General features: G+C 44.8%; 1 protein-coding gene across 1 annotated transcript in view; it reads left to right on the plus strand.

The window, feature by feature from the left end:
- Positions 1-3722: 3722 nt before the first annotated feature.
- Positions 3723-25581, plus strand: part of efna3a (ephrin-A3a) — a 58853-nt gene continuing 36994 nt past the window's right edge. The window contains exon 1 of the mRNA XM_053447199.1: positions 3723-3832. Coding sequence (XP_053303174.1) covers positions 3723-3832 — 110 coding nt within the window. The remainder of the gene's footprint in view (positions 3833-25581) is intronic.

Genomic DNA, 25581 nt, shown 5'->3' on the forward strand with positions numbered 1-25581 from the left:
AGCGCCGAGCGCAGGCAGCCGGCCAGAGACACATTTTTCCACACTCTAACTGTCACGCTCAGATTTTTTATTTGTCTGTGTCTCCCCGAGCTTACAAAGGATTCTTCTGTTGTTGTTTTCGTCCCAGTTGCTTAATATTCAATGTCTGACATTTCGCTAGATTAGCTGATTGATCAAGTTAATCGTTGTTTACCATCCGGACGTTAAACTCAATTTGAGACGACCTAATTTTTATCCGTTTACTTCAAAGCGGAGATAAGTCCAGAATGAGACGTAGAGGGAAGCGAGGACGAGATGCGGTGGAGGAAATTAGAGATAGCTCAGATAGAGAGAGCCAGCTGGAAAAAATAAAGGAATCCCACTGAGGGAGCGACCAGCACATTTTCTACTGGAATATTGCTCACACTGGCAATGAAGTCACTAAGGAAATCAATATCGAGCCAACAAGGCTATATGAAAGTGTAGAGGCTGATTGATGATAGCAAATTATCAGAATAATCAATATGCCCATAGCTGCTGTTCATGAATTAATCAAGAAGAAAACACCAAAAATAAAAAAATGTCAGGGTCGAGGTAATGAGCCCCAGTTACTGTTACTCTACTGTGAAGTGGAGAAAAAACACACAAACTGTGCAGCTGCAGAGGCAAACCGCACACACAAACCACATGGTGCAAAGTCGAAAGAACAAATGTGTTCAATAACTCATGACACTGGGACGCTCCACTCGGTCGCCCGTTCAAAACACACTCATACACACAAAGCACATCATAAATATGCATCTGTGCCGCTGCTGTTTGAGACGGGTCTCGGAAACATATTAAATGTCACCGTCTATATTTTCATCTCGCCGTCATCTGGCGCTGTGTGGCTGGCGTGTGCAACAGGAAGTCAGGGATCATCAGTTTAGGAAGAAAAGGGGGAAGCGTGCTCCTCGTGAGTGTGAGGGCGACAAAGAGGATGACAAATGGCAGAATGAGCGGAGGTGAGCGATCCGGTGGAGCCGCACAGATACAGGGGTGGTGGGACAGTGAGAGGGAGAGTTGTGTGTCTGTGTGTGTGTGTGTGTCGTGGGGAGGGTGATGGTGCTTGTTCTCTCATCCGCCCCTTTACTCCAGTCACTACGGCAACATGCCTGGAGGGTACTCGGGAGAGGCGTCATCACTGACAAAAACAACAGAGGAGCAGAAAGTGAGTGAGGGCAAATGAGAGCAGAGCAGACAGACTGTGTGTATGAATGAGAGCGGGGAGAGGAGCAGGTCGACAGCAGATCCACAACTGACTCCAGCCACTTCTCCTCATTCAAACAAGTGGGAATTTGACCTTCAGCGACTCGGCTGGAAGTTTAATGAACGTTCATTCATCTCTGCGGGTCGTTCATATTAATGTTCGGATGGCGACGCTTAACTTTCACCAGCAGCATCTATAGCCACGTCAGCTGGGTGTGAACATCATGATATCCTCTCCAAATAGGACATTATTATGAGATAGGAAATTGGCAGAGTTAATCAAACCGAGGCTAATGCCTAATATTTGGAATTAACGGAGCCATTAATACTGCGCGCTGCCGGTAGGCTAGATAGTGTGGTTAAACCACCAGCGGCCAAATTAAACAGGTTAATTAAAGTCTCCAAATTGTCATACACTTGGTTCATTGTAAAACACACACACACGCACACACACACACACACACACACGCACACACACACATGATAATCATTATTATACCGGGCTGCGGTGGCCTTCAGCAAACTGTATTAATTTCTAAATATTAATCATAATTCTAACCTTAACCCGTAACCTATGTTGTGTTGTGAATCCAATATCATTTTTATTTTTCAAAACTCTTTCACACCACTGACCTAAAAATATGATTTCGACAGAAATAAATCGCGCTCACACCTTCGTGTGTAATGTGTTTCAGGTAAATGCCACGGTCAGGTGATGCATTGGAGGGAAAAAGTTAAATTATTATTAAGTCCATTCATCGATCCCTCCATCCACCCAGCTCCGATAGTGAAGCAACAGCATCTTTATCGCCCCCTAGTGGCTTATCAAAATCTGCCTCCTCCGTGTTAGTGGATGGGACATGAGCCAGAATGAAAATCTCTTGAGATGATAACAACGTGAAAATAAGGTTTCTGCCATTTTAGTTCTTATCACACTGATGCATGTGCAAGAAATTAGTCACACGATGCAACAACATCATGATTGACAGCGGAGCTCGACGCCTATGACACTTTGGACCGACTCTTTATTTTGTGCACGCAGAGACGTGGTTGGCAAAATGTTGGACCCCGACCAATCACAGCTTGACGTCTTTCACAGTCTCAGGTTGGGCCTGTGGGTTTCCAGTATGACAGCGTGCACTCCACCAGCATCATGTTGCTTTCCCCTTTAATTCGTCACCGCTTTGTATCAAACACCTTTCCATCTTTTCCCGGTTGTTGGCAGAAATTTGAACAGTGTGTGTAATTAGCTATGATAATGATTGAATGTGTGATAATGAGTCATTTCACAGCCGCTGTGGATTTGAGTCTTTTGGTGTTTTCCCAGCTTCATACCGAGGTAAGAACCTTGAACCTCACATACAGGCCTTCTTATATATAAAAAACACAGCCCTGTATATATTTTGTTGACTCTTCCAAGGAGGTCATGTTTGTGCGGTAGTTGGAAGGATTACGCAAACGGATTTCTATGGAATTGTGAGAGAAATGAGCGGTGGGGTCATGACCCAAGAAAGAGCCCATTAAATGTTGGTGCGGATCCAGGAGGCTTTTCTTTAACATTGTTAGATAAGGTGATTTCTCAGTGAATAATTCATGGATCTTGATGAAAAAAAAAATCTGACATGTTACGATAACTGATTTCCAACAAACTCTATACAACCATAAACTGAAATTTATAAGCTACATTTCTTAGTTTAGTTTTAAACCCAAATCCTAACTCTTTAGTCTGACTGATGCTTCACGTTCTCTTAATCAAGATGTAAACGTCGTCTGCAGACAGTGATTAAACACACACACACACACACACACACGCACACACACACACACACACTCACACGCACACACTCACACGTACACGCGCGCACAGTGCATGCTGTGAGGGGGCGGGGCAGCAGAATAGATGGACATGTGAGTGCATCTCGGCCATCAGAGGGCGGGTTTGTGGCGTGGTGTGCGCGGTGTGTGTGGATGCTGCTGCTGCCGCTGCTGTGCTGCTGAGGATGAGGATGGTGATGAGGAGGATGAGGACGAGAGGAGCGGCACACACACAGACCTTTCCACGGAGATCCTGCGTCCTGGATGCGACTTTGACGCTGCGTAAAGACGAGAAAACACCGACCTCAGCTGTCAGCTTTGAATGTGGCCGCCTGCGTTGCCTTATCACCTCTAGCCCCCCGGGCAGTGTTCTTCTTTAACGACAGCGGACTTGCCAAACAAAAGCAGGAGTGACTTGAAAGTGCGCGCAGAGATTTATCTGTTTTGGCACAAGTGAAGTGAGGAGGAGACATCCCCCGAATGGTCGCGATGGGGTTTGAGTTGAGGAACACGTAATCCCACCGAAGTCACCCTGATCCAAGCCAAGTTGAGAAAGGCGTTTTTTCTTTTCTCCTGTCACCGCTGGGATGTTGTGATCGGACGCGTCGCCGGTACAGAAGGAGCGGGGGACGCAGGAGGGACGAGAGGCGCACCAGGGCTGGACGAGCAGCGGCGGGATTATGGCTCTCGCAACGGTTTTCCTCAGCCTCACCACGCTGGCGCTCACAAACTTGCACCTGTCGAGAGCCAGCGACCGGCATGCGGTGTACTGGAACAGCTCCAACATACTGTGAGTGTGTGTGTGTGTGTGTGTGTGTGTGTGTGTGTGTGTGTGGGGGGGGGGGGTCTGCAGCCTTTACGCAGCCCGTGCGTTCGGCTCATCAACTTGTGTTTTCTCTTTGTCAATGCGCACCGCTGCTGATGGTAACTTGTTTAGAAGAGAATCCAACGTGCTCTTTTTGTTTACAGACTCAAATGCATTTGTTGTGTACAAATAATGATCCACTTATTATTTTTCGACAGTTTTTAAGGAGGCATCATATAATCAAGCGGAGAGCCTGTGTGGGAAGATATTGAATTCTCTCTTCTTTGCATCTCAAAACCTCCATTGTCTTTGTTGTCCGGTATTTCAGGGTACCCACCCCCCTAGGTAAAAATCCCCCCCCATCTCCCAGACTTCCACATCGACCACGAGATGGAGCAAATATCCATTCCAGCTCTTTTCTTGCTGGAACTGCTGGTATTTTGCCCCAAAATAATATCTGATGGGAGAGAAATTAGTTGGTAAATTTATGTAATAGTATTGTGAGAGTAGCTCCAATCTATTTGTGAGGATGAACATGAACAAACTCTGTCTAACTGTTCATGTAATTAACCTGAGAATCATGTGGATCCATTAGTGTGAACACAAAATGGCAAAGTGCGTCTTCACACCTGGAAGTCAGAACCAAGGTTCATGTCTTACATTGTTCACATTTGATCTGCGTAGTTTTTGTTTCACATTTTAATTTAGAGATCGGACGCTTGACATTGATTGGTTTGTTGACGGGCGTGTGTCAGATGTTGGTGTGGTGACATTTCGACTTTTTTAATCTGCTAATTTCTTAACAGTTTCTATATGTGTGTGAAAGTGAGGAAAGACGCCCCCTCTGCCTTTCAGTGTGAATGATTTTCAATAGTTCAACCTTGTTAATTTTAGCTTTGTACACCGTCATCTAACCAAAACACATGATCACAAACCAATAGAACAATGGTCTAAAAGGCAAAATAGCTGAAGTTATGTTACGATAGAAACGCTATAGCTAACATTATTACCGTGTTGTAGCACAAGCTTACTAGCTTCAATTAAAACATTTCTATTCGAGGGAGAAATTTCAATCTCGCAACTTCTGGGATGTTTAGGGAGCGCTCAAGAGGTCGAACAAAGCTGTAGCCAGAAAACGTAAAAATGATATGGTTAAAAAAATAATCCATACTTCTGTTGGTGTTGTAATTATAAATGGTATATGAAATATATACAATATTTAGCCAGATATACATTTTGCTGTCGGACATGACGATCGATTATTCAACTTAATTTACTTTCCTAAGAATCCGAGTGCCAACGAGGTCGCAGTCGGAAATCCTGAACTGACAAATCAACATACGTTATGAGAATGCTAGCATGATAAGAGCGTGGTAATGCTCTGTGTCAGAAAAGCAGAGGGATGTTGGTATTTTATCATTTCAATTCAGACATAAAATCGATAACACATTTGCCAAAGTTGAGTTTTCTTGTCAAGAAGCAGAAGTAAATAATTATTGCCTCAAGACTGCCCTCTGGCTGAATTACAGCCGATTTTGGTCTAATGAGATTAATAGGAACTCCGATGTTTCAATTACTTGCTAATGCATTCTACGCATACGTGTTGATGTGCATGTATGTGTGTGTTTGAAGTGTGTGTGTGTGTGGGGGGGGGGGGGGGTGGTTCAACATGGCTCCTTACATGATTTTTACATTAACTTTTACAACGTCACATCCGTTGTGTTACCCCAGTTTACCCTCGGCCGAGTTCAGTAATGCATCTCCAGGTGGAAACTGTTTCTACACCGCTCCCCCCGCTCCACCCTGCATGCAGAGTGGTTACTGTATAAATATTTGATTTCTATCTCACATTTAGTCCATCTCCTGCTTCACAATAATGACTCATTTAAGCAGTCATCTCTCCATCTAGACACTTTCGCTCCTGTGTTGTCGATCATCCTACCTGCTGCCGTGCACCACAGAGAGTCTACATAATTCATACACACAGCTCAAACTTCCATAAATCTGCATGAGCATGTGCACTCACTATAAATAAGTATGCTGGCCCACACACATACAAACACAGGAATTAATGTATGCACACACACACACACACACACACAGACACACACACAGTGGGCCTCCCCTTGCACTCGGATTCTGCCGACCACAGTCAGGTTGCTTGCCTCAGGTAAGCTTCCCCCGGCTCTCCCACGTCTCTCTACCTGTGAGGTTTAAAGCCGGCCTGCTGTGGGGCAGAGATCGATGTGAATTCTACTGCCTTTGTCTTCTCATTAGGGCGACAGTGAATCCATCTTTCTCACATTCTTTTATCTCCTCTCTTCTTCACACAACCTCCCCCTTCGCCCCCCCGACCCCTCCTCCCTCTCCTCTATCTGTGTTCCTCCTCCGTCCATTTGTATTCACCTCAGATGCGGGTCTCTCCTATCGCCTCTCTCTATCTCCCACTTGGTTATTTTCCTCCTTCTCTTATTTCTTCTGCCTGTGTCCCACCAGCCGGGCTTGTCCCCCTCAATTCCCTTTTTTCTTCATCTCATTGCCGCCCTCCATCTGCTCCTGGTCCCTCACTCTCCTCCCAAGCTCTCAGCTGCGAGATCACATATAGTAGATGATTGGAATTAGAAATTAAATTAAAGTTATTTGAAGGTATGCAGATGTGGGATAATTCAAATATTTGAAGGTTTCCTCGAGTCAAACCGAGAGGAAACTGCTTTAAAAACGGATGGAAACAGTCAAGAGGCTGCCGCAGCACTGACACCTCCTCATTAATGTTAATGTTTGAATGGCACATTCAAAAAGATTGTAGATTTATGACTGCAGTTAATCCTGTCAGTGTGACATGAATAGAGAAGGGGGATATTAACTGAGGCTGAGTTGTGTTAAAGCGCTTTAATAGTGCACAGGTTTTTTTGAATGTCATCATCAGTATTAGTCCTATCTATCAGTTTTAATTAGTCTTTGTATATATGCGTGTGTGTATGTGTGTATGTGTGTGTCCTTAAATTATATCCCCAGCATGGGCATCACTGTTTAATGTTGTCATTCATTACACTGTTAGCACATTTTGTAGCTTTGAATTGACATTTATTTGTTAAAGTGACAAATATGTGCTCATGTTAATGAATTCAGAATACTCTGTGTGTGTGTGTGTGTGTGTGTGTGTGTGTGTGTGTGTGTGTGTGTCAGTGAGAGAGAGAGAGAGATAGTGGCGGAGAGGGGAGGGGGGGGACATAGAGCGAGACAAAGTGCAGGTGTGGGTCTACATGCCTGCGTGTTTAGAACCTCTCCTTTCTCCACAGTGGGATACAAATCTCTAAAATAATGCAAAAATTGACCCAGTTTGCAGGTAGCAGACAAATCCTCGGAGGCTATTGCAAGAATACTGATGGCCATCAAGCTTTAAAGGGCCTTATGCTCTGGGCCACTTCTCCACCTCTCTGTCCACACGCATAGAGAACAAGCTGAGGGCCCAGCTTGTTCAGTGAGGCAGCTCCTTCCCTTTGTCCGGCGCTGGTTATAGAGACGAGCTCAGGAGGGAGCAGTGAGAGACGAATGCATGGACAGAGCCGGGGACCAGAGGCCTATAGGGCCACACTCTCGTTGAGGCTCTAATGCTTTACCCTTGAGCCCGGCATTCAGCGCAGATGGTAACGGCCCAGCTGCAAGCGATGGGATCACTTGGAAGCAAAGCTGTTTGTGCGAAAAACCATGAAAATGTCTTTCAATGATAACGCTCAGCCGGTGATGTCTTCCTCTGGTGTTGAATGTCAAAAGGGGACGGTCACCCAGTTGATAGCCAGTACCACTGCAGTTTGATTTTCTGCACTTTTTCTGAGGGTAAACAACATCAGACCATTTGTTATGGCATTTGCCTCGGCCTCGGACCATTTCAAAATGAGTTACCTCGATTATTATTACCCAAAGAAATAGCTCGGAGTGCTTTGATTACCGCCCAAGTCCGTCATCACTGCACTATCCCCCCATTAGAAAGTGTTGCTCTCAGCTTCCTGCCTCAGCGGTGCGCCCGGCCAACTCGTTACAGATGTCCCTGCTAATGGCTGACTGAGGCAGGAAAAAACACACGCAGGCCATTAAATCATCTCGCGTCTGAGGCCATCTGCCAATTAGAGGGGGGGAGATGCGGAACATCTTGAGAGCACGCGGGAGCAGCGGTGCACTGCAGCAGCCTCGCCTACCTACAAGCAGCGTCCAATGCTCCCTGCCACCTCTTCCCATCAGGTGTTTGGCCTCGCTGGTTAGACGGGCAGCATCTCCATAATTGGGCGCCCCGTGTCCGCGTGATCAGAACAACAGCACGGCTTTCATTCACTCTCCATCCTCTTTCCTAACCTACACAATGCTCAGAACTTAGCTGGACACCGGAGCAAAAACGTTTCGCGCATTCGAGGGAAGGAGATTTAGTTTGAAAATCCTCACACATCTCTCGGCCAATCACGTTCGCCCGCTACGGCGTGATAGAAGTTCTCTTTTGCTGTTTGTGTCGGATCCTCGTTGAGATACATCTTCGTATGTTTAACGCCACACAGTATGACCCTGGGTTTGACGTGAAATAGTGTCTGTCAGGCGCTTGGACCACATGAAGAAATAACAACCCAATCCCGGGCACAGGAAATAAATTATCACCTCGACAAATAGCTTCCCGGAGAGTTTGGAGGTATGGCGGCCCCGGTGATCAATGTTGAGTCGGGTTGCAGTCGTACTCAACAGGCTCATTAACCGCCGGGCTGGTCTGCGTGGGTGTGTGCAGGCCCAGCTAGACTCGGAGGTGGTTCCCTGCAGAGCCGAGTAGAACCGCGGCGCCCTGCAGGGAAGCAGTTTAGTCACAGTAAAGGCAATCTTTGCTGGGAAACGACGAAAATAGAGAGTGAGTGATGGAGAAGGTGATGGGGAAGGATAAATCAGAAAATAGATGGAAGAGAAGAATGCAAAGTGAAGAATATAACTGTAGGGAAGAGGTGGGCGTGAAGGTGGAAAGTGGGTCAGTCTTTCAGGAGAAGGAAGCGAGGGAAAAGATTGATTGAGTTGAACAAAAGTCAGGAGGGTTGAGAGAGAGCACGGGCTTTTACCGGATGTGGAAGTTAGGTCATTTGGCCGAATTTGCTGTAGCCGCTGTTTTTTCCAGAGGAGATGATTCTCACGGGAGATGATCCGTGCTAATGTGGACATAGGCCGGGTCATTGACGTGGACCAGTGCTCAGAGACAATAGCAACCGCCTCTCACCTGGCCCTCTGCCCCAGGCAACACAACACAACGCACAGCAGACACGCAGATTTGCTTCCTGATTACGTGCGTGTCCGTCCGTCTCTGGGCTGCTTCGCCAATTTTGCATACAAATGCGTCTCATTCACCGGCGCTCAGTTCGTTCTTTCATAGTCATTGTGCCAAACAAGCGTCTCCAACAGCATTAGATTGCGTTTATCTTTTTTTTTTTTTGCTTCCTGCGTTGAATGAGATTTGGAAATGAGTGATTGAAAAGTGAGATGTTTTTGGAATGAAAAGCATCTTCATCCCGTCGCTAATGAAAGAAATCCAGAAGATTTGTTTGCAGAACAGCGGCCGTTGGACAGAGCGTTAACTTGATTGAATTATCACCTGGCCTCATTATGCTGATGTGCAGTGTTGTCCTCGAAGCACGTCGGTCTGCTGAGTGGCCCGCTGTCCATTTTTAGCCAAATTCAAATCTGCTATGAGGAGCGTAAATGGAGGGAGAAACACTGAAAGGATATTTAATGGTTTGCACGGATCCAAGAGTGGGTGTGCGGATCGATGCATTTATATGGTCTGTGGAGGTGAGTGGACCCTGGCTGAACAAAAACACAGCAGCCTCGCTTTCTGAGCAGCAATCAATCTGGGTGCATCAGGTGATCAATGTCCAAATGCATTTTTAATTTGATTTCACAGTGTCCGTAAATTGCCGTGAAGTGTTTCGGAGCTCGGCTCGGGAAGCTCACATCGAGTAATGCCTTGGAACAGCATGCTTGAGAATTGATTATCACAGGGTTGTCAGTCACAGCTCCGGGGTTCATGCTACACACACACACACACACACACACACACAGGGGCTTGAGAGTAAGCCAGAGACCTGAACAAAATCGAATTCACTCCTCAGAAAAATATAAACAAGAGAAGAAAATGTATTTAGAAATGTTTCTTGCACCAAATAAAGTGAAGTTAATCCCTACAGAATATTAGAGAGATGTTTTGACACCATTTTTCCCTTCCTGACACCGACTTCGATACCATCGGCAATCGATATCGAGTTCTGAACGTCTCTTGTTTAAAGTGAGAGTTTATCATTGGAGCATACTTTTAGTTTATGTTCTCCTTACAGATTCAGTTTACGCCTGTTTTTGCCAAATGTCTCACGATTCATCTGCATGACATTTTAAAGAGACTACTTTAAAAACTAGATCAGTGTTTTGTGATGTAAGGTTCAGGGTTGTGTGTTATATGTTGTCAAGGATTCTCCAAACTCAGAGGATACAAGTTCATTTCAGATAACTCCTGTTCACAGTACAGTGAGCATGAGATGAATTAAAAGGTGGTTGGGGGGGATACAGATAAATCCACAGGAGGAGGTTTTTAATCAACCTGGAATTCAACAGTTATGAACCAAAGGGAAATATAAACTTTCTACCCTGTCCCAGTAAAATCTCCAATCTAGGAGTTTTGATTTTGTTATCCCTCCTTGTCACCTCTGGAGGTCCACAGCACCCCAAGCCTGCTCTGCCTCATCATGGTGAGGCATTGGCTGGTTTGGCTGACCATCATAACCTGTTCATGGGCTCTGATGGGACGGTGCCACGGGACTCGTCCAAGAGCAACCCCAGGCAAGGGAGAGCGCTGCTTTCATTGGAGTCCAAAAAAATCATAGTTAGGCTCCTCATATGCCGTCAAAACCCATTTGGATTCCTCGCGCTCCAAGGTTATAAAAACTGCTCTTAACTGGCGGGGGGGAACCCACAGGAGATAGTCCTGATCCCAGACAGGTAGAACCAATTTCAGACTTAATGATTTCAATGCAAATGCTTTCTACAAAGAAGGCTTTCCAACTTCTGAATGGTAGTTCCACAGCACATTACACTGGGAGTGTGCCCGTCACCCACTGGGAAATTACATTGCTGCTTTGATGGAAATGGCTGCCATGTAGGAAAAAGATCAGAGCTGTTGATGGGTGGAGGGTCACTGGTTGAAGTCCGATTATTCGGGGAATGGGCGTTGCTGCCGCGCACAGGCCTAGAAAACGATAAGGCAGCCACAGCAGTTGGTCGAAAATAATTTGGTGTGCTATCGAAGCAGAGGCCACTTCAGAGGTGTGGGCAATTGAGGCGGTGTGTTGCAGCGACAGGCGGCCTCAGAGTTATCAGTGTCCCTTCATAAAAAAGGCAGCAAGTGAGGACACAGGTTTGTGCTCTGTCATATCTTGTTCTCTGTTCATCCCCTGCAGGTCCTAAGCCGTGACAGGTCTTCCCTCTAATGCTCTTGGGTGCTTAACAACAGCGGTGTTACGAGAAGTGGAAACTGTCCTCTCAGCTTAGTGGACGATATGGCTCCATTTTCCCTTTCATGCGAGGGCAATTTCAAATATGGGCTGCTCAATAATTAGGTATTATGTTATAATTGAGATTTTTCCTATTGAAGATGTAATTATATGAAGGTCTGAGACCCTTTGGCAGTCGTCGTGTCTGTAATGAGAATATTTGAAGAAAATTGAAATCTCTCTCAAGTGTTCTGTGCATCCAGAATGACTGAAAGTAATTTGGCCCTTCAGCAGCAGCGGCCTCCACCTCCGGTGGCTTAATGTATCCCTCTTATATTGTTAGAGTGAGCATTTAAATCAGTACATCTTCAAGCGAAACTGTTCTATTACAAATATGATAGCAAAGTCTTTAGAGCTTGAAAGTGAGATGTAATTGGATTGGATGGGAAGCTACCTACTGAAAAAGAAGTTATATTCTTGCGAGGAAGCTGGAGGGCTGTGCTGCTTGGATTTTTACATTTGCAGATATAAAAACTCTGCTGGGTGAGCTGAGGTTATGAAATAAAACACTATTTTGGAGAGGGCATGTAACTGTTGCTGTATACTGTACATTATGGCCTGTGCACACAAGCTATTACACAGTGACTAGGAGGGGGTCAACTGGCCCATTAATACTTTTCCATCCAATGGGAGCAATAAACTGTGTTGTGAGTTCAACAAAATATATTTTACTGGAGGGGCAGTCGGCAAGCACACATGAGATGAGATATCTATATCAAAGCCTCTTTCTCTTCAGAAATTGACTCTTATGTGGAAAAATGCAATGTTTAAAAAGGGGAATCTCCCCCTTAATCGAATCTGCCTCAAAGGTTAATGGGTTCTTCTTGTCTCATAAACCACACTTCCCACAAGTGTCATCATAAATCTCATCTGTAGTGTTTGCATGTTCCTGCTGACAGACAAAGGTCAAGTAGAGGTAATTATATGGACGTGTTATGATAGATATTTAACTAATTTCTTCAATATTCTTTTTATTATAAAATAAAGAAATCAGATGTTGTAAAATCAGATTGATGAAAAATGGAATAAGGTCAAAAAACCCCCTCTTTCATCAGCCCTTGTCTGTGGCCCTGACAAATGTGTTATCAGTATTTTTACTTGCAGTCAACTTCATAGTTCATCGTTAAAAAAAGACATTTAGAACAATATATTGTGTATTTCTTATTTACAGGAAACCTCACATTTCCTCCTCAGTATTATATGTAGGTAAATTTAACCCAACATCTTGGGAACAAGGTGCAATTGTGATATTTTCCTTTGTGTTGTGCGAGATGCCACACTGGTTAGACATCACAGTGAGAGAGCTGCTCAGCTTCTGTCGACATTGAACATGACTCACCGAGAAAAAAACAACCTTTCACCGGCAATGAGAAATCTTCAATTTTGTTATCAAAGAAGAACACGATTTATCTTTCGGTTAATGCTCGACTGCTGCTCAGCTACAAACATCCTGAGCTCACTAACCTTTAAAATGTCAAAAATCATATGTAGATTCATTTTGCAGTTGGGCTAACTCACAAAGTGATTGTTACAAATACGCCACACAGCTCGTAAAGTGCACGAACGAGCCGCCTGCTGACAGCTTTGATTTTGCCCTTGGTTTTATGGCGAACAAGTGGGTGCAGGGAGGTTGCAGTGATGGAACATTTTATGTTTTAAAGGGGTCATTGTCACAATGGCACGCCCGGGCTCCAGCCCTGAGTACGTGATAAAAAGTCATCAGATCAGAGTCGCACAGCACCCTGGAGCCCCCCCCCCCCCCCCCCGTGCGTGTTGCCATATCTTCAACCTCATCATTTAATCAGGTCTCGTGTTGGTCTGGATCAAAAATCTATTTGGAATTCATTTGCTGCCTTGATGTGTAAATTCAGTGATGGTTAATACATGAGCTACGGCACATGCATAATCATGTCTGTCTACTCATACGTGCATTTTTTTGGGGGGGGCTTCCTGGTTTTTTCGCTCATTGATTAATACGGACAACTTCCTCTCCCCTTGCCTTTTCCCCCTGGATCAGTGTGTGCTGCTCCTTTGAGACACATCCCCACGGTGCAGCCTGTTATTTGCATGTGTTACAGCTGGGGGGGGGGGGATTTGAAGAGGCACGAGAAGGGGTGGCATGCCCTGCGTGTTATCACTAAATTTTGAACGCTTTATTATGAATGATTATAGAGGAAAACTCCCGAGCGTCAGAACTCTACCTGTTTGCCGAGCTCCCCTGTTAAGACGCTGGAGATTCTCCCCTGGCTACGATATATCTGCTGCAGTGTTTTTCTTGTAAAGTTGTTTCTTCGCTTTGTTCAGCTGCTTTTCAGTAGCTGTGGGCGTCCTGCGTACTTTGTATGTACTTTTGATTTCTGTAGATGTCAGAAAATGTTTTCTCATGGTAACAACTTGTTCAGCGCTGCAGGCTACATCCACACAGCTACAGTTTGCTTTTGAAGCGCATCACTTTTGCTTTGTTTAGGGAATTTTTGATCGCCTAGTATGGAAACGCTAGTGTCCCTGATTTAGTTTGAAAACTCAGAACTTGTGTTGTAGTATGGATCACTCACACTCTCTTCCTGAACGGTTCCTATCGACTCGCCCGACAGGAACAAGACCTAGAAGACCATATGGATTTTCAGGTGTGTTAGTATAGACGGGTATTATTACCTCCACAAGGTAGTTTCATGATTATTTATTCAGTGTTTATTTTTTATGTTCTTTGAGGTTTTTTTTTCAGCAGGATTTTGCAAAATCTACTCTAGTAATATCCATGAAGTCATGTGGAGGGGGGGGGGGGGCGAGACATGACACAAGGAAGAACCCATTCAAATTCTTTGCAGATCCAGAAAAGGGGGTGAATCCTGAATTTTCATTATGAGATGATTTGCAGAGATTCATTGATCTTGATGGAAAAACGTGTGTTTTTTATATTTAAGAAATTTGGTGCAGATCTAAATAAAGATCTAGTGAGTTCAGATGTGGTGTCATAAGGGGACTGATGGACTTTGGTGGAGGTTTAACTATAGTTACTAATTCTGGGCCGAAATGCTCATGTGGACAGAGATCGATTTTAACCAACCAACACGTATTAATATGTGTGTCTAGACCGGCGTAGTAACTGGGAGACACACTGAGACGAGCCCAGATCCTTACCATGCTGTGTGTGGGTGTGTAGAATATCAATGTCCTGCTGTGTTCCCTCACCATGTGTGTGTGTCTGTGTGTGTGTGTGTGTCATTATGTGTCCTTTAAGTTGTGTCCATATCTCTTTGTTCTGGTTATTTGTGTGTGTGTTTGTGTCTGTGCATACATGCTTGTTTTATTGATTGCAGGTGAAGGCACAGTAATGATTGTGTCTCCTTGTCCTGGCCCTCTCTGTCTCTTTCGGTCAGTCTCTCCCTCGCCTCCTGTGTTTCCTCTGTGTCCGCGGCGTTCGACCCCCCCCCCCCCCCCACTCTCTCTCTCTCCGTCTCTGCCGTGTCGTTTTGAAGTGTTTTCGCTCAGCAGTCTGTCCCTGCTCCATTCTCACCTTGTGCCGAGTCAATGGGAAGTCCCGGCAGACCGGTCGGCTCAACTGCATGGCTGTGCGTGGGAGGAGAGAGGGCCCTGGCACCCGTTTACCTCCCTTTAATTTATCTCTCTATCGCTGTTGAGAGAGTGAATCACATATCATTATTTAGAAATCCTTCACTCGCTGCACGTGCACTTGTCTTTCTAGTACAGTGTGTAAGTACACATGAGAGAAGCTTTTCCCCTTTTCTCTGCAGTCTGTGTGTGAATCTGTGTGTTTCAGTAAAGTATAACGTGTATGTACAGTAAGAGATAGATGGTTATGATAAATAGATTTGCTTTTGCAGCACTTAAAGGGATTCTGTGCCACTTCCCAGGAGGAAGTGGAAGAGAAAGTGTAACCACAGGAAGAAGAAGAGGAAGAAAAGTAAGGATGGGGGGAAGGGAAGCGTTTCAAAAAAAGGAGACGCAGGAAGGAGATATAAGGTAGTAAAGACACGTAAAGGAGGGATACGGGAGGAGGAGGAGATGGAAGGGGGGGGGGGGGGGGGTTTCGTATGTAGAGGGGAGGAAGAGCGTATGGAGAATATTAATGGTGTGTCAGGAAGTGGAGTATCTTTAAAGACCTCAACCTTTCCTCTGCTGCTCATGCGTACTGTATGAGAACAAGCAGCCTGGAGGCGCAGCTGTACAACCAGCAGACAGAGTGGAAACACCGGCTCAGCTCCACTCTACACACTGGATGTACAGATACATACATTCATTACCTGATAGAGTGTGAGGAACATGAAACAACTGGAAATAACATATTTATTACTTCTCAAGATCATGCCTGGAACGAGAGATGTACTGATTAAGATACATCTATCTATCAATCAATCTATCTATCCATCTATCTATCTATCTATCTATCTATCTATCTATCTATCTATCTATCTATATATCTATCTATCTATCTATCTATCTATATATCTATCCATCCATCCATCCATCCATTTATTATTTCTCAAGATCATGCCTGGAGCGAGAGATGTACTGATTAAGATCTATCTATCTATCTATCTATCTATCTATCTATCTATCTATCCATCTATCCATTCATCTATCTATCTATCTATCTATCTATCTATCTATCTATCTATCTATATAACTATCTATCTATCTATCTATCTATCTATCTATCTATCTATCTATCTATCTATCTATCTATCTATCTATCTATCTATATAACTATCTATCTATCTATCTATCTATCTATCTATCTATCTATCTATCTATCTATCTTTCTATCTATCTATCTATCTATCTTTATTTCTATGCACTTACACACTCACTGATTTTTGAGTTGTTGCTGTGTCAGGACTGAAATACCTCCCAGCACCTGTCAGTGCAGGGATCTGCAGCGGGAATTAGAGGTTTGTGTGTGTGTGTGTGTGTGTGTGTGTGTGTGTGTGTGTGTGTGCGTGTGTGTATGTACAGCAGAAGAAGGAAATCCAGGAGTGTGAGAGAGAGAGGAAGGAGGTGATGCTCATTTACCACATGATGCAAGGGGAGAAACTTGCACGCTGTCGTTCTGTGGAAGCCCGTGTCACAGGCGACAGTCAGTGACAGCGCCGAGGAACAGGCCCGTCAACGACACGGGAACCAAAGAGCGGAGGAATCATGGGAAACCAAGGTGGAATTCCTCATATAGCCAATGACAGAGAGATGCAGAGTGGGTATGGGCGTACAGTGGCAGTGGAGAACAACAGGAGAGTACATTGTTAAGAGTTAAATGATGTAGAGAAGAGAGTAACATATACAGCCCGGGGTCGTTGTTTATGATGGGAAAAGCAAGTGTGACACTCGGCGACTGTAGAAGATGGATTCCTCCTGTGGAAATTGATCTAATACCAGGAGGCTTATTCCCTGGGAGCCTCCACTGTCGTTAAAGACCCTGGGTTGTGCTTGGAGAAGAGAGAGAGAGAGAGTGTGTAATCAAATTCACATCTCCGCTTGTTATTTTTTTTGTTCTATTTGATCTGGAGTAATGTAAATTGGAACATCAAGCTCCCTTCTTCTCGTTTCTGTCAACATAAATCCTGTCTCTGCTGAAAGAAACTTGTTCTAGCGTTTGTTGCGATTTCCTAATATCTGCCTCCGCACCCTGACTTTGTTATTTTGCGATTCATAAAACAGGTTGTAATCCTTAATTATCCGATTTTAATACCCTTAAACGGGAATGAACTTTTGCCCAAATTAGAGCTTCCATTAAGGTTTGAATCCAAACTCTGGCCCCTGCAGTGTGGGGGTGAATTAGTGCCAAGGAAACCATATCTCCAGCTAATGTGCAGTGCCAGGAAGATAACAGCAGTTTCAAAAAAATGCCAGGGACATTAGCATTCCTGCATCGAGCTGAGTGTGTGTGTGTGTGTGTGTGCGAGCTCCCAGTTTTTAAATCTATAAAAAAATAAATTGCTGTTCGTCAGCAAAAACCTTGCTTCCCCCCCCCCCCCCCCCCCTGCACCTCCCCTGCCTCCTCTTCATTAGACAGTTCATCAGCAATCTATCATCACATGTATTATTTATGAGCAGAGCCCAGTTCGTTCCAAACACCCGGCACTGGTTTCTTTTGGTTATTTAGGTTTCTGTTATTATTGTTTCTGTTATTATTGTATTTATATAGAGGAGGGGGGTTGGGGGGGGGGGGGGGGAGCGCTCCGAAACTCCAGCGCTGCCTCGTCCTCCTGAGCGGGGGAGCCAGGCTCTGCTGCCCCCCCCCCCCCCCCCTCGCTCAGAGCCTTGTATGCAAATCCATTTTTCAATCAACCTTGTGGTTCATTCTCAGGCGTTCAATATAGGTCTGTCCTTGTGCAAGGTAATTTACCCAGGATTCCTTTGACCTCCAAGGTCACCCGGTGGAATGACACCTTTAATCAGGGACCTCCGCTCAGTGTTCAGGGCCTCGACAGAGACGAGCCGTGGTAAAGGAGGTCGGTGAGACGAAACTCTGTGGAGAAGATAGTGGTGGAGTCATGGCAGCACCACTGACTGATGTGATGAAACAGTCGGTGCAAGAGTTTCTCCAACAGTCACTCTGAGCTCGGACGATGGCAAACGGGGCAATTGGCCTCGAACCTCGGTCTTGGTTGGTTAAGATGTTCTCCAGGTTCTCTTAGGGTGACAGAGGCGTTCTCAAACCTCCTGAGCAGCCCACAGGATCATCAGGATGATTATCAAACACGGTGGAAATTAAGGATTTAAAATCAATACTTTTTTAGGAGAAAAATGAACGTAGTCGGTATTGTAATGTCATAAAGACACAAATCTGTCATCATCCATCACCAACGCTCAGAGTGTGGGTCCTACACATCTTTAATCTTATACCATAACCACAGTTATTTTGTCCTAGCTACATTTTCTCTCGTAGAAAACTTTTCTCAATATTAGCATTAAAAGTTCAAAGAATTTATCTTTTTAAAAATAACTTGGCAGAACGATCCATCACCGAGGTTCTCGTCTGGTAACGGCGTCGACACCTCAGCGTGCGAAGCCTTGAAATTGAGACGTTTCACCATCTTTCAACGTTTACCTTCAAGGCGCCCTTGAGCAAGGCGATAAACTTTTAATCATACATATGAGGCTGTTTGATGGCCAGTGATAGCGGCCTGGTTTTTACTGTGTGTGTAACCCTGCTTCCCTGGGACTTTGGGCCACTGCCTGTAAATACAAGAGTGATCTGTGTAAACAGGTTGAGACACCAACGGGTTAAATGTCCAGCGGTTTATATGATGACCCTGGAACAGTGGCGGGTCTAGGATTTTTCTGAATCCGGGGGGCCGTTAAGGGGCCACAATTCTTACGCAGAGGGGCCAATTATAACACCCATGCACAAATCCTGATGCAGTAAGGTTCACATTTGAGTCATTTCTTGTTTACTCTTTGCTCTATAGCTCATTAAGGATCATTAAAGCACCGTGAGGATACTTTACATCGTCCAGCGCACGCATGCACACCCGGCACAGCTCCACTCAGATTGTCGAGGAATAATTGTGAAGATTGGCTGTTGAGAAATTATGCCAAATTTGCTTGTTCCGCTTCGTGTTGTTTTTTCTCTCTCTCCCTCTAAACACATGTAGAGTAATCGTGACAAATTGATTATCGTTTTTGATTGGGGGCGAGTTTTGGAACGCTGTCGAGTTATTATCCCTAATGTGCTTTTATAAAAGGAGCTAATCAAACAGAAAAGTATTTGTGTGACCTGAATAAGACAATGACTAACTAATCAAGGAAGAAAGGGGCCTGTGCACCCCCCCCCCCCTCCCAACACACACACATACACACATGGACGTATGCACAGACAGAAAAGCCGGTATCTCTGATTCCTCACCGTACAGCCCTGCGGGTGTGGTCCGGTCCCTCCTGCTCGGACTATTAGCTCAGCCTATCATTGGTATTCATTTCCCGCTCCTAATTCCCCCACAGTATTTTTTCCCCCTCTCACTTGACAGAGGACCGTGGGTTGAACGCGGGGGGGAGTGCTCCATCACGACCAGATCTGATCCAATTAAATACAGATTTAATCAGCGCCACAGTCGGCGAGTGAATACGAAATGTGATCAGGCCGGTTGGTAACTAGAGGCCCAGCAGCGTGGACACCGGCTTCCATCCCGGGGCCGGAGGATCGAAAGGCTCCTGGATCGCGTCTGACCCGTCGGTCGAGCACGTTCCACATATCTGCAGGCACATTTGGTTTTTCACTTTTAATAAGCCGATGACACGTTGGAGCTGTTCCTTACTTCTCTGCAGTGTCCTCAAAACCTCGGCGCCCAAGACTCCTTAACCCGCAGATTTAGTAGCGCTGTGAGACACCGGGGCGGTGGTGACAGAGGCTCCGGAGAAATTTACTGTTGATGCAAACTCCATTAATTAATGATTTAGGGACTGGATAATATCTGAGGCAAGCAGGAATGATCTGGAGGAGGGTTTATCTTTCGTTTACCGGCGGAGAAGCGGCGCCTATCTACCAATCGGCCGTGTGTAAAAAAACACGACGGGGGAAAAAAAACACCTGCCCCCGCCAGAGAGGGAAGATTCTCCTTCCTCCCTCCCAGAAGGCTGCAGCTGCTGATTGTTGAAACCTTTTACTCTGCAGAGGAAGCAGTCCTGTGATATGAAGTACGGCTCCCCAGTGCCCCATCAAAGTCCACTGTAACTGCTGTGTCACCTTCAGAGTTCCAAGGGAGAATTGTACATGGGGAGCTGCCGCAGCGCCTACTAATGAGAATTCATTGGGAAATGGGTTTGTTTTTTCAACATCGCCCGATGTCTGGGGTCATTTCAGTTATGACCCGAGACTTAATTACAAATCCGGCTATTTAGCGCGCGGTTGTGCGGCTGTGTGAGACCGTCTCTGTGACCAGATATCCCCGGGAAAGAAAATCTGATCCTGGCCCGAGACTGGAATGTGTATCGGCAAATGAGTAATGCCTGCTTCAGTTAACCACGTCCAGTGCGACGCAGACATAACACACTGTGGCATTAAGTGCACTGTTTAGCGTCTGAACCAAATCCAACCTGGCAAGCACATGGCCCTGGACGCTGGAATTAACAAGCTGGAGGGTTGTTCCTCATCCCGCACGCCAGTCATTTATGTTAATGCAAACAAGTCCCCTCCATTCTCTGTCTACTTAATGTTTACAGTGATGAATTGTGCGCTATCAGATCGAAGCCTCATATCCTGAGTGTCATTGGCATTCAGAGCGTCTCCGCAACCTCTATTGAAAAACCACAGAGGACAGATTCCTTGAATTCTTTGCATTATTCAGAAAAGCTTATCTCAGCCCTTTTGTGTGGTAAAAACCTGTAATTAATACTAATATTTCTCTCTGAGCTCTCACACCGTTTCCCACAGAAAGGTCTAGAAGTGGTGTAATTCGTTAATTACACTGAAAGGATTCCATTTTTTTTTTTTTTGCTCTTTTGCATTCCAGCCGCGTTCCGCCCCTGGGACGGGCGTCTCTCGCTCCTTCCTCCACCTCAGATCAGCGGCGTTTAATTGCCTGCAGTGTTTGCAGGAAGACTCACCTCACTTGTTATTTCCAGGTGTAAATGAGATGAGGAAAAGAAAGGTTACCCTGAGTCCCCCCAAGACCGTGCAGTCCTTCAGGATGGTCTTGGCTCAGCCCTATACCAAAGTCTGATATCTCAAACAGAGCCGTGTTTGAAGTGCTCGGTTGGGTGCCTGCGCCTTCTGCACTTGGGCGAGAGTCGCGGCGCCTTGTTTGACTCCGGCAGCGCCTCCGTAAGTTCCTTCTTTTGTATTTGCATACCGAACAAACAGGAAATTGTGTTCATTTGTATGCAAATGTGTTTGTCCCCAAGGCTGGGATTTTGAATTAAAAGTTTTAGCGTCCCATTAATTTCAAATTACACACAGGCACTGACATGGGCTCCTCCACACGGCGGGGGGGGGGGGGGGGGGGTATCCAGCTCGCCATCCAAACGCGTCTCCGTCAGTTTAGTTTGCCATCTGCGAACCAGAGTCGGAATTTGGATTTAATCTGGTCTGCTGATTTGCAGATTGATCGTCTGCGCCACGTTGCAATCTCCTCTTAATTATTCCGCGAAAATATGCAAAGATTTCGGTGTGATTGATATTGGAGGATACCGGGAGAGACAGGCAGTTGGAGGCCTTGGAGTGGTTGAGTGACAGGCTGCGAGCAACGCGCCGAGTGAGAGGGAGGGTTGAAGGCTTTCCTTCACGCGGATGCGGCACACCTCAGCAGCCCCGCTCATTAAAATACATGTACAACCTTATGAAAAATGCATGACCCCGTCAGTGACGTGTGGCATGTATGGCCTGATGCTGACAGTCAAGGTAATATGAAAAATTAGCTCGTACACACTTGCTGCTCAGAGAAGACTCCGCTTCAAGGGGCCGTGTCTTTACCATGATGTTGCCAATCAAGCACTAACATTGTATTAATTCCCCCATTTAGAGATATTGATTATTGTGATTGAATACCTGGCTGTAATATTGAGTATGGGATTTGCATTTATGGTTTAATTGGAGCCGGATTTGAACCCGCGCTGTCGTAGATGGTTGAGATATTCATTCTTCTTTAATTAATGATGGAGACACAGTGGAAGCAGCTAGTGGCTCTTAAAGTAATGAATGAGAGAAAAAAAATTAATTAATCAGAGGAGCGATGGAATCGATTGATGCTCTGATCTAAATTCCGCCCCCGACAACTTCCTGTTTCCACCAGTGGAAACTAAAAGAAACAAACCCGCCTTTGTCAAGATTTCAAATATACATCTTCTTATTTATTCCTTTAGCTTGGATTCTTTGGAATGCTGCAACAAAAACGTTATAAAGACATTTGGTTGTAAGCAATACTAGACTGTTCTTCACTGCTGTTTTCGGAGATGTACTTAAATCCTGACATTTTCCTGAAAATTTCCAGAGGGACTGTATGTTAGAAAGCAAATATCCCAGTCAGCTGCTCTGGACATTTTCCCTGCCAGCTGCCTTGGAAAATGTCAGAGTGAGCCCGTGTGAGATCTCAGCAGGAAAATGTCCTGAAATGTATGTTCCTAACACGCCACAGACTCCAGAATAGAAATATCTCTGGATGGAAAAGAGGCGCCAAACTTCAAGATGCAGACTAAGGTGTTGAAGTTGAAAAGAAAATGAGAATTAACAGCTTTTGGCGAAGCAATGTGGAAAATTCTCAAGCGAGGAAATCATTTTGGATTAATATGTCACGTCCTGCCTCCTTCAAGCTCCACGCGGTTCCACCCCCTCACCTGAATGTTAACGACCCAATTTTCTGTACATTTCCCAGAGTTCAAGTCTAAAAACGATCTTGGTTTTACGGCGTTATTCATTATTTATCACGGTTCGTCCACGAATAGTTAACGACTTGCACTTTGCAACTTGTACTTGTCCATCAGCTGCATGTCTACTTCCAATACAGTGAGAAATAATTATACAAATTCAGCAAAATACAAATATAACTGGTTATCAATAAAGATGGATGGACTTCACCATCGATGAACGTGAGCAGAATGATCTTGATTCTGCACACGAGGAAAAACACCACACACACACACACACACACACACACACACACACACACACACACACACACACACACACACACACACACACACACTCAATAATTAATAATGCATGGAGCACATCTCGTACGTACGCAGACTTTTGGCAGACATCTGATGAATGTGTGTGATGAGCCAGGGGGGACGCATCATGTTGACTCCCCAGTCAGAGTGATGGTGGCTGAGTGAGCAGGTTCACTAATGAAAGAGGGAATTTAGTCTTTTGAAAGACTGTTAAACGGCTTATGTTCTTTGGAGGTGGTACAGTACAGTAACCAAGAAGGAGCCGAGGCCACCGGGGGAATTCTCCCGGTAGAAATAGACGTATTACAGCTCAGACTGCTGGGATTAGGAAACTTAATTGGAAAAATATTTTATCAGCGATTTGGATCTATTCTTTGATTTTCTTTTATCGCTTTTGTCTTGTTGAGGGTTGCAGAATGTAGATGTGTGAGGGATGAGAAGCTTTTGTTGTCGGATTGAACAGTTTCCTTGAAAATCTATTAGAAAGTCCAAGTCCTGAGAGAAAGAGATGAAGCTTCAACTTTATTTTGAACAATAAAAAAATAGACATTGGACTTCCATTCTGTCTCTAACGATCCCCCTGTATTGATTGTGAGCGCTGCTAAAACCAAATTTAGTTATTTCTTTACGATACTTTATCTCTCTGATAAAAACGATATACATAAAATCTTTTCAAAGGAATGGCTTTGTGCACATGTCTTGCAGCTGTTTGGGATTTGTTCGGAATGAAAAATCAATGTGAAATCTATCGAGAACAGATGGAAGCAGGATTGTTTTGCACCTGAACAAAACAATTTTTCAGCACTTGGAGAAATACGCCGGGCAGGTTTCAGCTTCCATTAGCAGAACTGGCAACCGCGCTCCCTGCACATCTCCCACCTGTGATTGAAACACAGGCTGTGAAACACCTCATGGCCATTGGTTGTCATTACAGGCTGAAATCGATATATACTCACAAAATGTTCAAAGCAACGTTTAAATATAAACTTAATTAATTTTCACATAATATTCATTACCTTTTTGATAGGTGACTTATAAACAAAACTGCATTTTGCTTTCATGAATATTTTACACTAGAGATGTTCTGACACAATTTTTCCTCCTTATATCGATTCCGATATCGAAAACCAACCCGATACCAGATGAAATAACCCCCCCGAAAAGTATGAAACGTAATTTAAGAGCTGTATGCTACTTAGCCTTAGGATAAATAACATAGACCTTCGTTTAGGATCTAGTTTAAAGTCATAACTGAAAAAGAAAACATGTAAATCAATCAATCTTGGAATACACAACAATTACTTCTTTAAACTAGCTTTTAATGTGCAGCTGTACTTTGTAAAATTGAATGTGAGTAGTGCCACATCTCGAAACTGACATCTTGCACATGGTACACTTGCCTTTTCCCTTGCTGACATCTTAGTTTTACACTTTTAATTAAAATTTTACACGAAAAAAGCTGAGAAAGAGATTCCAAATGGTCTAAAAGTATCTTCTTGTTAGAGTTACGAGTGAGTGTCTGGAAAAATGTGCCCAGGTTTTGGATTCCCGGTAATTACAGTGAGTATTGACTGTAGATATGACAGAGCTCTGTGCTTTGACATGAGATGCTGTTGATGTGTTTCTGCTCCAGAGCCACTGAGACACATACCAGTCTCCTGTTGTACTTTGTGGACGAGGTGAATCTGTGTCTGTGTTTCAGGATGAACTTGTAGGATCTGTAGCAATCACCAAATTATTAAGTCAGATAACGATGTAGGATTTGTAAATGCAGTTTAAATTAAAATGATGCTACTGCGAGTATAGAATGGATGTTTCCGGTATCCCTGGGTGCTTGAGGGAAATAAGAGGCGGCTTCTAATCAATCACAAGACAGAGGGAAGTGACAGTTGATTAATATCCGTCAGTGGAAAATGCTCAACAGCAGAAATGCATTGGTAACTAGTGAATCCCTCGACTGCCTGCACACCTCTTTGCAGTTTCATTCCTATTGTTCTTTCCTTGAGAGAAAAACTGTCACGGAGCACAAAACAGTCGAAGGTGGACATCGCCTGAAACTGAAAGGATTGTCACAATTGCCACGAGTCATTACAAGTCACTCTCTGGCGAGTGTTAAAAAGGAAAGCGGTGCCTCTGAACTCGAGCTCGAGGAAAAGCTGCGGCAGTCAGAAAACAGTTGGTAAAAAAGAAAAAAGAAAAAGAAGGGCACAAGGTTTCAGGAGATGGCAGGAGGACGTGGTACAAAATGTACCGGCGCCATTATCACAGCCTGCGACCCGGTCACCCTATCCAGCTGTTATTAGCGCTGAATTGGGTAGGATTGGATTAGACTGACTTGTCCGTAAAGGCTAGAGAATCAAGCTGCCAGAGGCTTTTTGCCATTCTGCCCGACGCCCAGCGAGGAGGGTCAGCGGGAGAGCGTGAGTGGGCAACAGCCGGCAGTCACAGCCACTCAGAGACGCCCTGGAAGGGGGGGAGAGGAGAGAGCCGACCACAGCTTGGCAGCTCCATTGGAGTTTGATAAGCTTTAATGGCACTGCCACAATG

Source organism: Pleuronectes platessa, chromosome 18, assembly GCF_947347685.1.
Source record: "Pleuronectes platessa chromosome 18, fPlePla1.1, whole genome shotgun sequence".
Lineage (NCBI taxonomy): Eukaryota > Metazoa > Chordata > Actinopteri > Pleuronectiformes > Pleuronectidae > Pleuronectes > Pleuronectes platessa.